This window comes from Phaseolus vulgaris, chromosome 6, assembly GCF_000499845.2.
Source record: "Phaseolus vulgaris cultivar G19833 chromosome 6, P. vulgaris v2.0, whole genome shotgun sequence".
NCBI classification, from domain to species: Eukaryota; Viridiplantae; Streptophyta; class Magnoliopsida; order Fabales; family Fabaceae; genus Phaseolus; species Phaseolus vulgaris.
The window spans coordinates 27,405,172-27,426,934 of NC_023754.2; the positions used below are offsets into that span (position 1 = coordinate 27,405,172).

Sequence of the window (21,763 nt, forward strand, 5' to 3'; positions counted from 1 at the left end):
AACACATACATTAGGAATGAATACATATCCACCAACACATGCAATTTTGCACCATCCTTCAAAGGTTAAAGCTGAAATTTCTGATAGCACAATATATAGAAAACCCAATTTTTTATACAACCACATTACAACTTTTAATACTATTATTTTAATATTTTTTTATATCATTTAATTATAAATTTACTCTTTATTATATATATTTATTTATTAATCTATCACATCAAAAGTTGTATACAATTTCAAGAATTATCAAACTATCATTTTCCTTTTTGATATATGTATCTTGCTTTTTCTATCGGTAATTGTTGATAATTTAGTGCTATTTCGAATTCTTTGAAGATTATTCCTTTCAAAAGAAAACATTACTAACATTATTCTTAATAAATAAATATTACTTCAATTTTATCCTTTTTGGAATATTAAAAGTATAAATTTAAATTATGTATATTTTGGCTTAAATTTATGTCCAAGCCTTTTCAAAATGTAACATGATGTTTTTCTAGCATCAAAGTATAAAATATGCGAACGAATTAAAAAATTTGAAGTATTAAGACGTTTAACATATAAAATATGGATAGTAAAATATATGAATGAATTAAATGATTTGAATGAAATTATTTCATGGAAGGTTAACTAATATTTCAGTTAAATATTGTATTTACTTAATAATATAAGATATATTGAAAAATATTCGTAATAGTTTTATTTATTTTATACGTTGAATATAAAATGTCTTAGAGGAAAGTGAAGATAAATTTTACACGATTTATAGATAGGATAAACATAATTATGTTTTATTTTTGTTTCTCTAAGACAATTTATACCAGAAATATTTACCTTGGTTTTTTTTATTTTAATTTAGCTACTCTTAAATATTATTTTTGTTCTTGTCTTTAGAATATGGAGGTTATTTGCTAGTTTAAATTATTATGAAGCATTTGAATATATTTTGACTTTTAATTTTTCATATGAAATGTATAATGCTGGGACAAAATCTCCTAACTAAACCAAGGTTCAGAATCTGAATGGACCGGCCAAATTCGATCGATCAAGACGGCGACGTTTTCGTAGACGCGTGTCAACACTTCCCCGCCGAGGGCTCGCCGGAGCATTCCGATTCGGCTTCCAGGTTTTCGGATCCACCACCCAAACCTCAGTCATACTATCCGGCTGCCACAATCCGGCGCCGGCCAGTTCGTCGCGGTTGTGTGGGTACTCAATCGTCTGGTTCAAGCTTCGAGAGCGATTTGATCAATGACGACTCGAGAAGGAGTTTCCGACACCGCACGAGGCATAGAAATATCAAGAAAGACGTGAATTCGGAGAAACCCGATTCGAATGAACCGCAACAAGTTAATGCCTCGACGGAAGAGAACAACGAGGGCTCCACCGTAACTTCAGCTGTGAACGATGATGGAGCTGTCGACTCCGTTGACTCGGCGCCGCGACTCGGTGACTCTTCTTCGAGTTTCCTCGACCTCCCCGCGGGGTTAGCGATTAACTTATTAAGGTTTCAGATGAAGTTAATGTTCATGTTCATAACTTACCCCCTGTTGTTCACGTTTTATTCATGCGTGTTTTTCATGGATCCTTTGGGGACAACGAAGAGGGGCAAGATTTTCCTTATAGGAATTTTGAACAGAGGGTGGTGTTTTTTGTTTCGGTGCATTAGGCCTTATATTAGTAGATGTTTCAAGGAGAACGAATCGGTTTGGAGCGTGGCTTTTCGGTGGGGGTGGGGGTTCTTGTGCTCAATCTACGTTTGTTGCGTCATGTTTGGTCTTCTGGTTTCGTCGTTTGTGTTTAGTGGGTTCTTTATGAAGCATTTGGTGGAGAAGCCGATTCAGATGAGGGAGGTTTTGAACTTTGATTATAGCAAGCATAGTCCTGTCGCGTATGTGCCGATAATGTCGTGTGCTGGTGTTATTGGTGGTATAGGTTCCGAGGATAAGGTTCATGATCGGAAGTGGGTGGGTGAACGGTTTATACCTTCTAAGCACAAGGTGCAAGCCACTGTTGAGTTAAGTGTGCCAGAGTCAGGATACAACAGAAACCTTGGGATGTTTCAGGTGCTTATCTATTCCCTTCAATAGAAACAAAAAACTTCTTTTACTTGTTCAAAATCTTCTTCGAATTTAAATTCAGAGTGCGAACTGATCTATGGTGGTACAAGTCCACTCACTGCACTTTGAGATTACAGATATCAAACTATGGTAGCTAGCTTGGTGTTACTGCTACTGGGCCTAGAGATTACAGTCTTTTTTATTTAGATTAAGGGTTGGTTTAGATAAAATTATTTGTAAGGCCTTTCAGGAAAAGAAAATAAGAAAGTAAAATAGATTGAATTTTTTTTTCATTAGTTAAAATGAACTTATTTACACACTACATTATTTATTTTGGTCTTTGAAGTAGTTTTTCCCGATTAATGTTGTCTTTATCCGTATGGATTATTGTTTATTAACTAGAAGGAAAGATGTTGATTCTTTGTTTATTAACTTGAAGGGAAGATGTTGATTCTGTAATGAAACATTATACACTACAATGGTAGAATAGAGACCTCTCTCTGGAAATATGCCAATTGGGTAATTGTGTTCATTAGTGTTGACTTTTGAAGCAAACCGGTGGTAAGATTTGTTAGACACTCAAAATAATTTCATAGGACTTTGTATAATAGTTCAAACTTTTGGGTTATTTGGTTTCTGCACGTTATTTCTGTTCCATTTGTGGTTACTATAACGCGTTGGTGTTCTAATACAATTGTTATATATATTATGCAAAGAATGGAATTAGTTGTACTTGTTCCATGACCGATGATTATAGTTTCGTCAAGCATCTTAGTGCATGCTATCAAACTGTCACTGCTCTGTAATTTGTATCATACTTATGTTAGACAAGTAGAATTGTCGATGATGATATGTGATTATAGATGTGGCAGTTTATAGTTAGTTTCCTGTAGCTTGCTTTTGAGTTTCTTCATTAATTTCTATTGTTTTATAGATCAGGGTAGATTTCCTATTGTCTAATGGTAAAGCTATTGCAAGCTCAAGTCAACCTTGCATGTTAAGATTCAGAAGTGAGCCTATCCGCCTAATCACGACTCTCCTCAAGATTGCTCCTCTTGTTACTGGCTATACATCCGAAACTCAGACTCTGAATGTGAAGATGAGAGGTTTCGTAGAAGGAGATCTACCTACTTCGTGCTTGAAAGTGACCCTTGAGCAACGAGCAGAATATCAACCAGGTGCAGGGATTCCTGAAATATATGACGCATCTCTGATTGTTGAATCCGAACTTCCCTTGTTCAAGAGGATTATTTGGCTTTGGAAGATGAGCATATTTATATGGATCGCGATGATGGCATTCTTCACAGAGCTACTTTTTGCTCTTGTGTGTTGTATGCCTATTATTATTCCGAAAACAAGGCAAAGGGTGGCTTCTGCTCGCACATTAAACCGTCCTCAGGCACTAGATTGAGATCGCTCTTTTTCCAGTCGTTATTAACCATGAAAAGTAAGGTTTTTGTCTGACAAGTTAACCTAGCATGTATTGATTTGTGTTAGTGTCCTAACATCTAATTGTTCTTTTTTTCTGTTGAACTTCCTTCGCAAATGCTTAAGAGCATGTCATGTATAATATGTAATTTATTGTCTAACACATCAGAAGGGGAATATTTTTAGCTAACCCGATGCTGCTGTGCTAATGAAGTAAATATGTCTAGACTAGGCTTTTTGATAAACTGATTAATAAAAGACATTTGTTGGAGTATTCCTGTACCAATTCAATACACTGATTGCATTGTTCCTCATTGGACTGAATGATTTTATGTGCCATGTTCAAATAAATTTTCAATTATGCATAGCTCACTATACCCATTGGAAATTCAAAAGCTACTTCTTAGATTACTTAATATTATAATATATAAGTAAATATTAGTTTTATAAGTGAGTTTTTGTAAAATTGAGTTAAGTTTATATTTTATTTTTTAAGATGGAATTAGATTTTATATGGGCCTATTTTAACGAATTTATTGGACTGTGTCACATTATCAAATTTTTCTTTACTTCTATCTTGGATGTTCTCAGAATGTATTTTATTTAAAATTTTACTTTCTTAATAGTAAAATATTTTTTTTTTTGAAAATAGTAGTTAGTCACTTAATACATCTTTATAATAAATTACAAAAGTTGTCTACTTTAATTAGAAATACCATACTAGAATGCAGAAAAAAGTAAATAAATACAATAGTATTTCTGATTAAAACAATTCTCAGAGTTAATTTATACATTCAAATGTGAATTTTTTTTCATCATGTTATTAAATAACTTACACTTTATAATTAAAAAAAAAATGTGATTTGTGATTTATAAGGTTCTCAAAGGAACTCTAAAACGAAGGAACTAAAAAAGCTCCAAACTATTCATAATTTTTCCCTGTTCTCTTCCCTCTTCTTTCTCTTGTTGTTGGTATTAACTTAAGAAAAAATCATTTTTTATTATTATTAAGGAAGAATTGTTTATATGAGTAACTAAATTTTTCTCTTAAACAACTTCATGCTTTAATGAAAAAAAATCATTTCGAGCAATAATTGTAACATCCCTAATTTTACTCTTTTTTTTATTTTTTATTATGCGTGCAATATCTAATTAACATATAAACATATATTGTTTTCTCATATTTGTATCTCAAAATATATCCTTCTTCATAGGAATTTAATATATACATCCAAAAAGTTTAAAAACAAAACAAAGCAAAGCATTCAATTTAAATCTATCTAATCCTTCTGCCGTTCACTGAGGAGCTCTATTACCTGCAATCTCATCTGCTCCCGTGTAAATACACGATCATCACAGTTAGAGAAACAACACAACCAAAATAATAGGGTAAGCTAGCCATAGAAAACAAAATTCTATAAAATTTCACTTTGAAATTAATAAAACATAAATCATAAGTCTTATACAAATTCTCAAATCATCAAATATCCTACAAATTCTCAAATCATCAAGTGTCATACAAATTCTTAAATCATCAAGTGTCATACAAATTCTCAATTTCATCTTTCACATGTCAGACTTCCACTGACTCTACTTCCAGAAGACTGGTGCGTTGACTTAGACTCAGGGATCGGCACCTGTCATACTATATCACTGTGAAATCCACACAGCTATGCACATATATAATCTCAATATCATCTCTCTCCTAGTATGACAGGGTTAACTCATATAACAGGTCAAGTTAGTTATCTTTCAAACAACTTACCCATTCATATGAACCTCCTTCGACTCTCACCACCTGAATAACTTCATCTATATGATTCCATCATCTCAGTAGAGTCAAGATATCTCCTTCTAGACGAATCCCTAGTCAATGCACATCCTAAACAATCTTAACACGGTATTTTCTTTCCTGAAAATATTATGTCTGGATCTTACTTTCACATCATTGCACACTTCTTTTAACACATTAATACACCATACAATCATAACATATAATTTAACTTTCTAATAATCCAAATATATCCAAAAAGTTATTTAACAATAGTAATCTAAAATAAGCTATGCTAAAATAATAAAAGTAGCAATATTCATATATGTATACAAAATTTTGGTTTGAACGAAAATATTTTAAGTTGATCGAAATCACACCAGAGAGCACCCAGAAATTTTGGTTTGAACGAAAATATTTTAGGTTGATCGAAAACACACCAGATAGCACCCAGAAATTTTGGTTTGAACGAAAATATTTTAGGTTGATCGAAATCACACCAGATAGCACCCAGAAATTTTGGTTTGAACGAAAATATTTTAGGTTGATCGAAAACACACCAGAGAGCACCCAGGAATTTTGGTTTGAACGAAAATATTTTAGGTTGATCGAAAACACACCAGAAAGCTCCCAGAAATTTTTGGTTTGAACGAAAATATTTTAGGTTGATCGAAAACACACAAGAGAGCACCCAGATTAACAAAGACTTTGCTATAGCTAAAATTTCTCTAATCAACATCAAACAACCAATACTCAACAACATTATAATTGTATAACAGCAACCATATATCAAATTTCACCTTCAATCTTCTAACCTAGTGTTCTATTGGAAATTAAGGCTAGCTTCCCTTACCTGAAAATTAGAAGATATTCACTAAGAGCTCCAAAACCACCAAGAACCCAAAGATAACTTAACCTGTAACACAGAGTCCTAATAAAAAATCTAACTATATCACTAAGACCCTGAGCTAACAGAGATTAACCCTAAAGCTAAAAGGGTCACATGCAAGCAAGGAAGAAAACAACCTAACAAGTTCCAAATTTGACTCAAAGAGAAGAACAAAAATGAACTTACCCTATCAGAGATTCTGATCGGATAGTCTTGTAGTACTCACTGCCAGGAGTCTGATGGTGGACTCTGATCGTCGAACAGATGAACGAGTAAGTCAGAATTGTAGAGAGAAGGGAGAGGAAAGGAAAAGAACTTTCTAGAGAGATGGTGGTTCTTTTTAAAATGAAACCCTGAATAACTGAATTTCTATTTATATGCCCTTTTCATTTAAAATTATTCGGGAGTCATTTAAAATATACCACTTCTACTCTAAAGTAATTTTCTAGATCCTTACAATAATTACTTACATTAAGCAAGTTTGATTAGCTTTACCATTCGAGAATGTTTTAATTTAAGGCATATATTGACTGCACTGTTTTATTAAACATTTAAATCATTTTTTTTAGCTTTTAGTAATTGCAATTATATATGGCTTTCGAAAAATAACAATTTTGTTGGCATAAGATACTGTTTTCGGTCACATAACAGCCAAGGTAATTAAAAACTAGCATTAAATTTGCACAAGCCCAAGAGATTTTTTTATTTTCCATTTGCTACTTATATTACTTTATTATCCGGCAAACTAAACCAGTGATTCTTTCTTCTTTACGTTTATAACAGTCACAGAAGCTAATGTGAAGCATGGAAAAATGAAAAAGAAAAAAAGATCTCAGTCTTGGGTTTGTTTTTGAATCAGTGAGCTTGAAGACGCCCTTGGAGGAAAGAGGGAGTCCTGGTGATCTCACGCGCTGGCTTGTTTGTGTAACTGATGAAATTGTAGAGCCATGTAGCAGCTAAAGCTCCAACAATTGGTGACACCATATATATCCATATTCCTCTATACTCATGGTGCAAAATAGCAGGCCCCAAGCTTCTTGCTGGATTCATTGACGCTCCGGTGATTGGCCTGTCAAATACAATTCTTAATCCATTTCAACATCTTAATTTTAGTTGTTGTATATTCTAAATAGTAAAACCAGTTGGTTTCTGATGAGATAGATTGATACCCGGCAATCATCACATTTAGCAGTACCGTTGACCCAACTGCCACCCCTGCCAACTCACCAATCTGCAACGTTTTAGAATAAAATTAATTTGAAACAACAAAAGCTATGATACAAAATGTTAAAAAGAAATTAAGACACAAGCATGGCCAAAGTAGCAAAGTCTTTTTCTTTTCTTCATTTGAATAAGAACAGGAAAGGTTACCGCTCTGTCATCGGTGGCAACTCCAGAAATGACGAACATGAGAAAGAAAGTGATCAAGAATTCCACGACAAAAGCTTGCATATCAGAACCGGCAGGGACTGTTCCTGCAAAATGGTCACCCTTGCCTCGGAATACAAGTCTCAGAGTTCCACTGGCAAGTATGGCTCCAACAACCTGGGCTACTATATATGCTGGTACCTTCAACTCAAAATGTACGAAAATTCAATTATTTAAGACATACCGACTCCACTTGTGTTTTGTTTAGAAATGTAATAACAACTGTCACTACAATATATATCACTTTAAACAACAATATAAAATTGTTATTTAAAACATAAATTTCATAACCTAAACTTTAAACAACATTTTGATCACAAATTTTGAACTGTTAGGGGTTGATTTGATTTGGATGATTGTTACTTTTTTCTTCTTACTATAATTATATTATCATTATTGTTATTAATAGTATGTTTATTAAAAATACAAATTTCATAAATAAACATAAAATTTATAATTCTTATATCAAACAAATTTTGTAGTTATATTATAATAGTTATTATTGATGATAATAATAATATATTATTAATAATTTTGATTTCATTTTTAGAATTGGTGTTTGATTTGGATTTTAATTTGTAAATCAACAGAAATAGATTTAGAAACATGTTAGAAAATAAAAAAATAAAGCAAAATATATTGTATATTTGAAATTTGAAAATATATATTTTTTATTTTACTAATATATTAATTAAATATGATTTTAAACAGTTTCAACCTAAGTGGATTAAACTAACCACCTTTTAATAAATACTATTTACATTAAAAAATAACTTTAATTTAATATAGTTTAAAATATATATAATTATAGGACTACCTATATATTATTTTAAACTATATTTTTTTTAATATAATTTTTTTTTAAAGTTTAATTTGAGTAGATAATGTATGATAGATTTTAAATAATTTTAATAAATAAACTTTAAGTATAACTCAATATTTATAAGTTGATGTTTTCAGTATTTATATATATTATTAAATTTTCTCATGATTTAGGATTTAGAATTTAATGATTTATTAATTAACACTCACCTCCTTTAAAGGAAACCTTTTGATGGAGGCATGAGCAATGGTGACTGCAGGGTTGAAATGAGCACCAGAGATGTGACCAACAGAGTAAACCAAAACCGTAACAGCGAGTCCCCAAACAATCGAAATCCCAGGTTGTGTCACCACCTTGTCGTTACCAAGGTTCACCACAATCGAACTACACCCTGCGAATACCAAAAAGTACGTCCCCACCGCTTCTGCCACCAACTACATGCAACACGTACAATCCAAACCATTATATTTTCAAGCTCAATATATATATTTTAAAATTTTTGAATCATTTTAACCTTGAAATCCTCCTTATACATCACATTCCATGGATTCTAAAAAATGTTCGGATTTTTACAACAATTAGTGTATGAAGAAGGAAAGAAGGGATTAAGAGAGTTACCTTCTGCAAAAGGGTCACAGAGGCTTCGTTGTGATCAGAACTTTTGGAGGAATCAGCGTCATGGTTCAAATCAGCCATCACCAACTACAGAGATTGAAGATAAAGCTAGGAAATGGAGTGAAAAAACAATGTTGTGTCAAAGAATGCTGCTATAGAACACCGGAGAGCAACACCAATTTATGTGGTGCCAAAACATACAGAATAATTTTCAGTTTCCATTTAGCATAAATTTCTTTAGATTTAATTCAATGCAAGATTATCGCCACTTGAGTTGACTTTAAAACTTTAATTACACAATAAGCGTTTAATTTAGATACTAGTCTCTTATAAATGCTCCACTACCTACTACTCTTGTCTTACATAGAATATAATGATGCAAATTTGGAGCTATGCTTGTGTGTGAGTTATGATCTCAGAAATGCATTCAAATCTTCTCCAAAACCACTCACCGGAAATCCAGAAAGAACGGGAAAAGCACTCCCCCACATTAATTTTAGACGGGATTAAGGCTAATTTTTGGGGAAAAAGCTTCTGGTTTTTGAAAACAGTCGTGATATATTGGTAACCCAGAAATACTTCATATTAAAACTGTTAAAATTAAAAGAAAAAATAATTTTATACTAAAATGAAGACTCACGTGAAAAGATAGATAAATTTTAAAAAATAGTAAGCTGGTCTATTTAACTTCAAAGTAACATTTTTCTTTGTCAAAATGTATGATAAGAGATTATCACTAAGAGATTATAATGGCACGAGTTTTATTATCTAAATTCAGCCATGAAATATTGTACTATTTGAAATGTATCAAATATTTCATTCTTAGTTGTTTCATTTTTCTTATGTATAATCCATTTTAAAAAATTTACAGAAATTGTGTGCTCAATAAGTTTTCCAAAATCTGTAAACAAGTTAAATGAGGTTTTCGAATGGATTTTTTTTGTTGCTGTGTTGATGGTAGAGAGAGGATCAGATGACGTGAGCACAATTTCAATTTTAGCCAAATTTTAACCTGAATGATAATGTTTTTTTGGTAATAATAATACCTAATTTGTATATGGGTGTTAAATTTAAATAACAATACGGTCACGTTATATTTAATTTTTTATTAATAAAATATAAATAAATTAAAAAGAACATGACGTCTTAACCTTTAAAAAAAACTTATAACCAAATTATTTTTATTTCAAATCCATAAATATTACAAACTTCAAAAAAAATCATATAAGACCGTTACATTTGGAAGTTTATGTTTCCTGCAAAATTATGCGGTAAGATTTAAATAATAAAAATTGTGATTTAATGTTAAATATGTAAAAATATGATAATTATATTCAATCACTATTTTTTATGATATATTAAAATATTAAAATATAAATTTGATAATAGTTTTTTTATAACCAATTTGATAGAAAAAAGTGTTATTGCATTATATTTTTTTTGTATAAATTTCATTTATTTTATTGATTGTGATTGATAAGTGGAATAAACTAACTAGTAGTTTACTTAATTAACTTATAAGGTAGTTTGATTAGTACAAAAATATTTAATAATATATTCAAAATAACTTATTTTTAGAAGTTAAAGTTTGTATTTTATTTAATCTACATATTTTCATTACCATTTTTTATGTTTTAATACAATTTCTTATTTTCTTTAATTTATTTTTGCATGTTATTACTTATTTTCAGTTTTACATTGTACTTTTTTTAATATTTACTGGTTGTTTTTATTATACACACCCATTGAATTATATAGCAAATATGGTTATATTTTTATATTTTAAAATTAAATCGTATTTCAAAATAGTGATTTAGTTTAATTTTATTTGATACATGTATCAACTCTCGACATGTCTAATATATCTTCTGTGATTTTTAAAATGTTACTTGACTTTCCTCTTAAATAAATTTATAAATTCAAAATTGATGTAATGAGACGAAGACAGAGACATTAAGATAATTTAATACTTAATTAATAAAAAAGTATTGATCTAAAGTCATTTTATGGAAGGAACTTACACCTACAAAGAACTAAATTATCAATATTATAACTTAAATTGTAATATAAAATAAAGTTATATTTTCTTACCTGGATTTTCCTTATACTTTAAGGAAACTATCCTAATCCTAACCATTAAACAACCCAAAAACTCCCTTTATACCCAACAACAAGAATGCATGCATGCACTCAAAATTGATGTTTTGCACACTCCCTTAGCTACCATGTAAAGGTTGAAATTCACAAAGGAATGGAAAAGGGAATTTAGGTTGGTAGTTAGGAGAAAAGGAAGGAGTTACAGAAGAAGATTTTGATGAAGAATGAAAGAGTTGGATGTTTTTGAGAAAAATGATAGTTTGACAATTCAACTCTTAAAGTTGTATACAACTCAAAAATAAATATATATAATAAAGAGTAAATTTTATAATTAAATAATATAAAAATATATTAAAATAATAGTATTAGGAGTTGTAATATGATTGTATAAAAATTTAGAATCGTAAATGTATTGTTACTTGTTTTCTGAGACTAAAAAGAGAAACCTTAATTTACTATATGCACCTCTCACATTTACTAAGTTTATGACTCTTCTATTTCATTTTCGCTACAACACCAAAAGCAAGGGCCGACGTGTGTGTATATATATATATATATTTTGTTCAAATTCATTGTTAACTAAAATGATCATATTAACAAAATAATAATAAAAGTAAATCATAATTTTTTATTATATTAAAATTATAAGTTTTAATTTAAGCGTACACTTGGTGCCTTTTACGTAAACATCCTGGGGTTTTAAAAAAATGTTAAATATATTATTGTGAAAATATTAATTTCACTAAACCAGTAAGTATAATGGAAGAAGACGTGTATTTATATACAGTAAAATAATTACCATTTACGATTTAATTATGTTCTTTTAAATTAAACAGAATGAAAATATTATTAATTTTTAACGAATATCTTATAAAATAATTTAAAGAACTGGCTAAATAAAAAGGACGAGTATAGTGAAGGTGTTACACCGATTGTTAGTTTTAGACGAGTATAATGCTTTTGGATATATGTCTGGTTTTTAATTTTCGTGTATTTTTAATTTAGCCAGGAGAATAATTTGATTTTAAATAGAAAATTTTCATTTATTTTTCCCTGCTTTTTTTTTTCTTTTATATAGTGTTGGGTCATGGGCCTGACCCGATGTTTGGTCATTTATGGGTCGTTTCCCGACCTATGTATCTAACATTATGAGCAAGTCAAGGAATTTCAATCAATCAAACTTAATCATTCTTAATGACTCAATTAAGACAGAATCATGACTAAAGGTGGAGAGGTTACAATTCAGTCTATATATACCTGATTATGCTCTACAGAAAGACATCATCTAAACATCTAATAAACAACAGAGAGAGTAATTTCAACTACTATTTCATATTATACTCATTATATTTATGTTTTTACTGACTTGAGCGTCGGAGTCTCTCTCGTTTTCAGAAGGCCTTTGAAGAGAGACCACAAAGAACTCATCCAAATTCTGATCGACCTTAAGTTGGCTAGAACATATTGGCATATGTTTAAAATTTAACTATCACGGGTTCTAACGAAAATCAAACATGCACACCTACAGAAACAGGGCATTATCTCGTGTATTAGTGCATAGCATTCATGTGATTCTGATAATATTTGACTCTTGACGAGGCACTGCAAAAAATTGTAGATGAACATTATATCATTCAATTTCTTCTTTGATCATCAACTCCTGGTCAAAAATGTTTATCCAATGTTTTCATGAAATACTTCAAATTCTTGTTCAACTTACAAACGTCATATATATAACCCACACAAATGAAAACATGCAATTCTTAGACATGAAAAAATTAAAAATAACTTCAACTATCCATTTAATTAATTTTAATATACAAGATCATATAACCCGTTGCATATCGTTGGTATATGAAGCACAATGAACATATTTCCTATTGAATTGGTGTTAATTAACAACGTCATCTCCTTTATCTTTGGTGGATCATGATGAACCCTATTTTAGTGGTTTCTGGCCTAATAAACTTCTTTCACGATTCTCACCATTCCATCATAAAATTTTATTGATGCAATCATACCGCCTTTGAAGAAAGAGTCAATGAAGTAATCATATATGTCATAAAGGTCCCATTTGGCACATTCTTTAAAATTGTTATTTTTTGGAGGTGGGTTGAATTTTCCCTATGAGGATCATGAAACAACGAAACCTTACAAAAAAAGTTATATATACACACACATATGTAATCTCATCAAAATCATAAATATATTACACTTTTTAAGATTAAATTTATTATAAATTCCATGAGTGTGAAATTGTTTATATAATAATAGCTTCTTTCTTCAAAAATAATCCACTACACCTATAAATATGAATAAAAAGTAAACACATGTAGAAATATTGAAATTATGTTAATATCCGAGTGCATGCTTATTTTTTTTGTTATTGAATTCGAGTACGTAGTGCTTTTAATGTATTTTTTTATGGCGTTATGGTATTTTATTTATTTTGAACGTAGTGCAACATAGAAAAGATAGTTAGAGCATATTATACCTTTTTAAGTAAATGGTTTTTTCAACTGTTACTTTTTATTCTATTTCATGTTAAATAACACATCACCAAGCTTAATGTGTGTTTGTTATAAACATTACACCATTACGTTCCTGATTTACTTTGATATTTTAAAGATCATTTTTTCATATTTTTTGTAAAATAAAATTTTCAATAGAAATTTATAATAAATTCATTTTAACTGTTCAAAACTTATCGAAAGCAAATATACTCAACTTTGAAATAAACAACAGCAACCAAAATCTTCTCCTATGAAGACAAAAACACGTATTAAGTGTTTGTTTATATTGTATTATCATTTATGTCAGTTATTAAGCTGTGCTAATATTTTATTCTGCATTTATTAGGATAAATATATAATTGCTTTAGTAATTTGTCAATACCATGAAAAGAAATTGAGCCGTGCGTATTCATATACTTGCTTGTAACTTTTTCCAGGGCAATGAAAAGCGTATTATATTTATAATAAAAATTTCCAATACTTAATTGTTTTCCTTTTCTATTCATTTATAGTTTTTTCCTTATCTCTCACTAATCTTATGTCACGATTTATCGTCTTCTTACTTCTCAACAACTTATCGTGTTGCAAGTTTTATGCAAAATATCAGTATAGTGATGCCTGCATGGACAAGGAGAATCTGTGTTTTTGATATCCTCTAGGTATATTACAGGATTATTTGGCACTAAATCAGTGATTCTTCCTCAGACTTTAACCTAATCATGATCAACTTTAACATAAGGAAACAAGAAAGGAACATTCTTGCATTTGCTGTTGAATTATTCGGCTGGAGCACTTTTGAGGAAAGAGGCACTCTTGGTGATTTCACGCACTGGTTTGTTTGTATATCTTATGAAATTGTAGGCCCATGCACCTGCCACAGCTCCAAGAGTTGGTGACACCAAATATATCCATATTCCTCTGTACTCATTGTGCACAATTGCAGGCCCTAAGCTTCTTGCTGGATTCATCGATGCCCCTGTGATTGGCCTGTCAAATTTAATTGTTAACGAATGTCAGTACTCAAAACTGAGTTCCGTGTTTCCCAAGGGTGCATCATCTTAATTCTAATTTATTGAATAATGTAAATAATAGTGTTAAAAGCATGCGATTAAATGGTATAATGAATAAGGTTTGAAGATAAGTTAATATACCCGGCAAACATCACATTTAGTAGTACCGTAGACCCAACTGCAAGCCCTGCCAACTCACCAATCTGCACCATTTATTAGATAAAATTAATTTGAATCAACAAAAGCTATAAAATGTGGGTTGAAGAATATTCAAAAGATAGATTTTGATACGCGTTGCATGTGTCCTGTGATGTAAACTTCTTGCACATACAACAAAATTCTTTATTAAACAAAAACAGGATAGATTAATACCGCTCTGTTATCAGTGGCAACTCCAGAAATGACAAACATGAGATAAAAAGTGATTATGAATTCCACCACAAAAGATTGCAAGTCAGAACCAGCAGGGAGTGTTCCTGCGAAATGGTCATTCTTGCCATTGAATATAAGTCTGAGAGTTCCACTAGCTAGTGTGGATCCAACCACCTGAGCTATCACATAAGCTGGTACCTAGAACATATGGAAGAAAAATCAATAATTATAGACAAACTCGAACCATTATGTCTTTTTGTTTGGAAATGAGGTATGGTTAGTGTTTTTTTATCAGCAAAGTGAGGTATGGTTAGTTATTAACCAAGCATAAATCCTTTAATAAATCTTAACGTGTTGTTTCTTTCTGATTTCTTAGATTTTGGTCATGATATTTTTTTCTGGGAAATTATTTTTGGATAATCTTCAACTTATTTCACCATGTAATTGCATATACTTAAAAGTGAATAATCGATCAATGGAGTATAATGAAAATAACACAACATAGTTGACCAAATGTTCATAATTATATATTAGCTCAGACAATAAGCACAAAGTGAAAAGTGACAAGAAAGAGTGAGGAAGAAGAGGGAGAGCGTGTAGGATGACTGGAGCGAGCGTCTAGCACGACTGGAGCGAACTTCTAACGCGGCTGAGAGAGAGCGTCTAGCGCGATTAAGCAAGAGAGAGAACCGGAGAAGAAGAGAAGAAGAGAGATCTAGATGTGAAACCCACGAAGTTTTACAGAAAATGGGGAGCCCAACAGTGGATCCGCGCATGCATTAAAATGAGAGAGGAAAAGAGTATTGTTACACTGTATTTTGCCCATCCCCTGTTTTACAACTGCAATTCATAGAAATTGACTGCTACGACAAGCAACACTCAGCTCTAGCTAACCTAATAATCAACCTCAGTTAACCGAACAAATATAACGAAAAGAGGGTGTAATTGTTTCGCTAAGACTCACCTGCTTCAGTGGAAACCTTTTGGTGGAAGCATGAGCAATAGTGACAGCAGGGTTGAAATGAGCACCAGAGATGTGACCAACAGAGTAAACCAAAACCATAACAGTGAGCCCCCAAACAATTGAAATCCCAGGTTGTGTTATCACTTTGTCCTTGTCAAGGTTCACAACCACCGAAGCACACCCTGCAAATATCAAAAAGTACGTCCCCACCACCTCTGCTATCAACTGTATTAAACATACACAACCAAACCAGAATAAATTTCCAGCTCAACATATTTATTCCACAAGTTTGGAATCACAATAAGCTTCAGGTTTTCTAAAATCAGCTCAGTTAAAGAAAAACAAAACAAAAAAAGTGGAAAGCCACCCTATACATCATCTGATTACTACAAGAAAATATAAAATTTGTCAGGAAATAATTCGCATATAGTTTTTAAGAAATTTGCCACTAAATTTTTCATGATGCAAGTGAGTAGTAGTAAAAAAAAAAACTTTCGTCATAAAATTAGTAACTGATCTGATACTTTGTGGTTCGAATTAGATAGAGAATGAAAATCCATATGGGTACTTTGTGGTTAACAAGAGTACTTGAATGGGAAAGGAAGCATTAGGAAAGGTAAACACCTTCTGCAGAAGAGGTACACAGTCTTGGTTGCCTGAATGGTCACACTTTTTGGGGGTATCATCGGTCACATTTAAAGCCACCTGGTGGTTTCCACTGCTTACTGAATTATCAGCCACCACCGACATGGTCTTTGGATAAAGCTAAGAGACGGAATGAAAAGGGTGTGTTGCTTCGTTAAGGGTTGATAAACTAGCTTTGCCTCATACACCACGAAGTGATGGAGAAGAGAAGCAGCAACTCCAATTTATGGACACCAAAGAGCCTGAGATTCAAAGACTGGACTAGTACCATTTTTTCCACGAGAGATTTGACCAAAACAGCCACTTTTAATGTATTTCTTCTGTACATACGTCTTTTAAAATTCTGATTTCTCACCGAATATATTGTTCTACCTTATTGCATATCGTAATTTTTGGATAAAAAAATGATCTTACTTAGGGCGTGTTAATGAAAAGTATGATAGTAATAGGTTGTGAGCTGGGGTCTGAATAAGGCATTGAAAGCTTTTCCAACTACCCACCGGAAATGCAGACTGGGTCATCAATGGCCAATCCTTTCCTTTAATTTTGGACGAGATTTAGCCTCTTTTTTATTTGGGTTATGTCTTCCTCTTTTGTCGACTGTTTAAATTACAATGGACTCAGCAACTAAAAATTTAAACCAAATTAAAATAAACTACCCTTCCAATAATTTTGATTCCTTGTTAAAAGTGGATAAGATCACGTGAATTATAATAGCTCTAATTTTAGTACAATTAGAACTCTAGTTTTAGTACATTCACGACGCCGTATATCGGAATTCTATTTTTCTTTCTTTTTTTGTTTTTTAATGGCTGCCGTACACGTGCTACTCTCAAAATGTCTCTTCTAGATTTTTGTTTAATTTTCATTTACAAGTACTACTTTTGCAAAAACTAAAATAAAATGATAAATCAGTCTTCTGTAATTATAAAATGAAATAATATAGTATATAAAATTTCTTTTAAATGGTTAACTTTACAGTAATCAATTTAAAAGCTATAATAGATCACTTATAATTTAATGACGGTGTAAGAAAATCTCTATAGTATCTCTAAATTAACTCTTTAAACATCACGATAAAGAATATATATAATATCTCTTTTTTTCCTTTTATTATTAATCCTAGGACAAAAAAACATCGTTTTTAAAGCAGTGTATGTGTTTGAAAATCCGTTGAATCTTTAATTTTTCACTTTTACATACAGTAAAAACATAAAATTGTTAATTTTAACATTGAATCAGATTAACCACAATAACATCATGATTCATTTGGTTATCAAGTACTTTGTATGCGTTGATTAAAAACGTGATCATGTTTCATTAATATGCATCTGTGTTCTTCTTAAGTAATTAAAATTTCTCTTTTTTTGTTCACTTAAATAAAATAGTAAACAATTTTTAAACAAAGGAAATTAAAAGGGTAATTTTTGCTTCAAAATTAATTAACTAAAATAGATATTGTATATTAATGAATACGTATGAAAAATATAATTTTCTAAAGTATACTTATAAAAAGGGCTACTTTAACTTATGAACATGTTTATATGAAAAGATATACGAAGAATGCGCATGATACACTTTTAAGCGAAATAGTCTTATACTCCGTATAATCTAACTGTATGCATGATATTGTTTTAAGAAGGTATTGAGGTAAGTTTCTTAACCTTTGGACGTTAAAACTATATGTTCAAAATCTAAATAGATTTTATAGAATTGAGTAAAATCTAAATTTACTTTCTATAGGTTTTCATGATGATTAAATTAATATATATATATATATATAAACTTTATCTTATTTGTAAATTAAACTCGCTTTCTAACGTTATATTTATAAACAACCTTGTATTTAGATTTTAGTTGAGATTATTGTTATTTTAATGTGAGAGGACTATAAGAGTGTTTGAAGTTTTCATTCTTTCTTTCTCCCGTGGAGAATTGCAATTGTAAAAAAGTATACGAATTCAACTATTAATAGATTCGTCCCTAGTGTTCCCTACATATACGTCCGTAGTTAATGTGTTAGTTCGTGTAGATACCTTCGTATTAATAACCTTCTCCTACAAGTCCATAATTAAATTGGTTGACCTATATATAATAATTTCGTATTTTTTTGTTTATACTTTTTTCACAAATTTAAGAGTTTGGCTTTATGAAAATGATGGATCATATTATATTATATTCATATAGCATGCTAATTAAAGAATTTTTAAATGACATGCTCAATTCATTTAACATTTGCACATGAACTTTGATAAAGTTATGTTAAATACGTGGGGAAAGTGATAAAGGAATACGTCAAATGTGATGGCTGAACTTCACTGCAACGCACGTGCCAATGAAAACCCTTCTTTCCGTAACGCATAAAAGATAGATTTGCTGTGTAAAAGATAGAATGTGAATCATGCAGTGTGGGACAAAGGAAGTTACGTGATTTCTATAATAATTCATATATCTATTATATATATATATATACACACACTACATTTTAAGTATATATAATGTTTGGTCTGAACACATCACTCCAATATTTAAAGAAATTTGTGTTTCAGATTTCAATGAAAGGAGTACAACAAACTTTTACGATAATTTTTATATTTTGTTCCCATTGTTTTTTTCATAACATTACTTTTCTTTTCTTTTTTTCCCCTCTTTTTAGTCATGTAAAAGTATTTTCATTCTGATTACTTATAAAAGTTGTTAAAATTATATAAAGCTAATTAATCACATTTATTATTAGGATATAAGATAAGATGTGACAATATTATACAAATATTGATGTTGGTATTTAAAAGTCATTTCTAATTCAGAGTATATATTAATAAAAATTAATTATTAGTGCGTTAAATTCATTGTAAAAGTAAAAAATAAATAAAAAAATTGTCACACCTCCTTGTTACAAAACATACATTTTTGTTATAAAAAATTTCAAAATAAACTTCATTTTCATAGGAATCAAAATACATATATACATAAATATGTTCCAATAAAATGAAAATAAACAAATCATGAATGAAGTCCTTTTCACACTATTCAACATATCTAAAAAAGTCTTAATATTAAATTTAGCTTATGCATAAAGAGTTTAAATTTAGGTCACATTATACTACTTTTTTTAAATAATGGGAATGTTATAAGTTGGGTTAGTGAATTACGATAAGTTAACGTGGAGTAGAGTGGTGAGTTATCATAAACTCTTTTTTATCTGTTTAATTTATACGGATAACAAAATAGAAAAATATGATTTTTTCTGTTTTTCTTTTTCCTTTTTTATTTATCTGCTTGACTCGGGCTGCGGTCGGGGTTATGAAATTAATATGGGCTGAATCTTTGGACATTCACAACAACTCTTTCTTCTTAGCTTTAATGCTTTATTTCGATTATTAGTGAGATATAGAGAAAATATTCAACTTAAAGAAAACCATAACGTTCATAAACGAATGGTGTTAGTTTTCAAGTATTATTAACTAATCAAAAATTAATGCTAAACGACTTTTATTTCTCCTAGAAGATATTGGACATTGCTCAGATGAAAAGTTAAAAACAAATAATTATCTTAAAATTGTTGATATTTTATTAATATTTAAAATAAATATCGAAAATATAATTAATTATATATTTATGTTGTGTAAATTTTGTCTTTTTATAGGAAAAGTTTAATGTTAATAGTTTTTATTATTTTTGTGTGTATTAATAATTACGTTTTTGTTTTTCATTTTTTATTTATTTTTCTTTTGTACTTTTTCATTTTCTGAGCCAGTTAGAGTGAGATAATTAAGGCGGATGAAAGAGAAAGAGAAAGAGAATTTTGTGTGAGTGGCATGTGCATAGGGAATTTAATGTTCTGGCTGATAGCTTTGCCAAATTTGGTTTATCTTTGTCTCGGGATAATATTTTCTTTTATTTTGTACCTTTTTCTGGTGCAGCCTCACAAGTGGAGGAGGACTGTGTTTACTCTCAAGTAGAGGTTATTTGATTTTGGGTTTCATAAAAATAAATAGAGAACTCATTTTTCATAGGAAGCTTAATTCACTAAAACATTCTTTAAAAATAAAATCTTGATGAAATTTTTTAACTCCAAAACTAACCAATATCTCAAATTTGATACTCTATGCTTTTACTATATCTCTATACTCTTTGAGCATTACAGCACGAAGCTCCATTCTCTCTTTGGTAGGTTTCTCTTCTCATCATTCTCGTTCTTTCTCTACAGATTTTCATTTAAATTATTTTAATCTCTTTTGGGTATTTTTATTATCTTTATAGTTTAATGAATTGTATTATCTTTTTACAGTTTCATAACATTATGAGGTGATGATAACATTTTCCATTTGACATAGACACTGCTACTTAGCTTGTTTTTTTTTCTGTATTTCCATTTTTCTGCAAGATTCGCGTCAGAGATCTCGAAGACCTTCGAATTGAAACTAGAGGAGTTCTGGAGGATTGCATCAAAGCATCAAGTGAAGAGGCCAAAGGTGGATGATACGGTAGTTTCAAAACTCATTCGTATGTCGTTTAGAGGTCGACAAGTCACTGTTGTTGCAGTGGACTTTTGCAGCAAGAGAAATGTATGACAGTTATATAAAAACCTGACATACTGAAAAATCTTAGTAGTTATTTATAACCATATATATAATGTATGTATTAGATGGAGTTAATTATAGCATTGTACCGGTATGGCGAGGCAGACCCCTAGCTTCCCTGCCCAAGACCTGGTCAACCTAACCAAAACTAAAGGAAAGCCGGTCGAGACCTGAGAGACTTGGCCGAGATGACGAGGCCGACTGTCTGTTTGGCCGAGATCTTGGAAGACTCGACCGAGACCTTAAGAGTCTTGGCCGAGACGATCGACACCACCGGAATTTGGCCGAGGACCGACCCATACCAAGGGTATTTGGCCGTCGGCCGACCCCTACTAAAGTTAACGCTCAAACCAAGGTCAGTGAGGTTAATCCATTATTAAGAATTAGGTAATGCAACCCTAAGCGGTATCCACCTCGATAAACGGGCCCAACAAGGTATGCCCATTAGAATAATATAAATAGCACGCATCCCAAGGGGTAAGGTATGTCATTTATTACTGTTCACCTGCCTGAGAGCTGACCACCCGCTTTACTGACTTGAGCGTCGGAGTGCCTTCGCAGG

The 21,763-nt window shown here is 30.9% G+C and overlaps 3 protein-coding genes across 3 annotated transcripts; 1 reads left to right on the plus strand and 2 right to left on the minus strand.

Moving 5' to 3' along the window:
- The first annotated feature begins 931 nt into the window (after positions 1-931).
- LOC137832445 (seipin-2-like) lies at positions 932-3,765 on the plus strand. The gene is made up of 2 exons (XM_068640613.1): positions 932-2,069; positions 2,998-3,765. Exons 1-2 carry the CDS (start codon positions 1,026-1,028, stop codon positions 3,472-3,474), a joined length of 1,521 nt encoding a protein of 506 aa, XP_068496714.1. The 5' UTR covers positions 932-1,025; the 3' UTR covers positions 3,475-3,765.
- Positions 3,766-6,848: 3,083 nt separating this feature from the next.
- Positions 6,849-12,585, minus strand: LOC137833573 (nodulin-26-like). Its single transcript, XM_068641914.1, has 6 exons — positions 12,481-12,585; positions 9,021-9,104; positions 8,612-8,836; positions 7,523-7,720; positions 7,321-7,382; positions 6,849-7,220 (listed from the first exon to the last, which is right to left on the minus strand). Exons 1-6 carry the CDS (start codon positions 12,583-12,585, stop codon positions 7,007-7,009), a joined length of 888 nt encoding a protein of 295 aa, XP_068498015.1. The 3' UTR covers positions 6,849-7,006.
- Positions 12,586-14,252: 1,667 nt separating this feature from the next.
- On the minus strand, positions 14,253-17,243 carry LOC137832442 (nodulin-26-like). The gene is made up of 5 exons (XM_068640610.1): positions 16,598-17,243; positions 15,974-16,198; positions 15,010-15,207; positions 14,779-14,840; positions 14,253-14,614 (listed from the first exon to the last, which is right to left on the minus strand). The coding sequence occupies exons 1-5, from the start codon at positions 16,721-16,723 to the stop codon at positions 14,404-14,406; spliced, it is 822 nt and encodes a 273-aa protein (XP_068496711.1). The 5' UTR covers positions 16,724-17,243; the 3' UTR covers positions 14,253-14,403.
- Positions 17,244-21,763: the final 4,520 nt, after the last annotated feature.

Excerpts from the sequence above, each read along its gene's own strand:
- LOC137833573 (XM_068641914.1), bottom strand. The coding sequence starts at position 12,585 with ATGCCAATATGTTCTAGCCAACTTAAGGTCGATCAGAATTTGGATGAG. Across the intron at positions 9,105-12,480 it reads AGAGAGACTCCGACGCTCAA|TTGGTGATGGCTGATTTGAA; the intron begins GTCAGTAAAAAC and ends CAATCTCTGTAG. Across the intron at positions 7,383-7,522 it reads TTGCCACCGATGACAGAGCG|ATTGGTGAGTTGGCAGGGGT; the intron begins GTAACCTTTCCT and ends AAAACGTTGCAG.
- LOC137832442 (XM_068640610.1), bottom strand. The coding sequence starts at position 16,723 with ATGTCGGTGGTGGCTGATAATTCAGTAAGCAGTGGAAACCACCAGGTG. Across the intron at positions 15,208-15,973 it reads AAAGGTTTCCACTGAAGCAG|GTACCAGCTTATGTGATAGC; the intron begins GTGAGTCTTAGC and ends CATATGTTCTAG. Across the intron at positions 14,615-14,778 it reads CTAAATGTGATGTTTGCCGG|GCCAATCACAGGGGCATCGA; the intron begins GTATATTAACTT and ends TAAATTTGACAG.
- LOC137832445 (XM_068640613.1), top strand. The coding sequence starts at position 1,026 with ATGGACCGGCCAAATTCGATCGATCAAGACGGCGACGTTTTCGTAGAC. Across the intron at positions 2,070-2,997 it reads GAAACCTTGGGATGTTTCAG|ATCAGGGTAGATTTCCTATT; the intron begins GTGCTTATCTAT and ends ATTGTTTTATAG.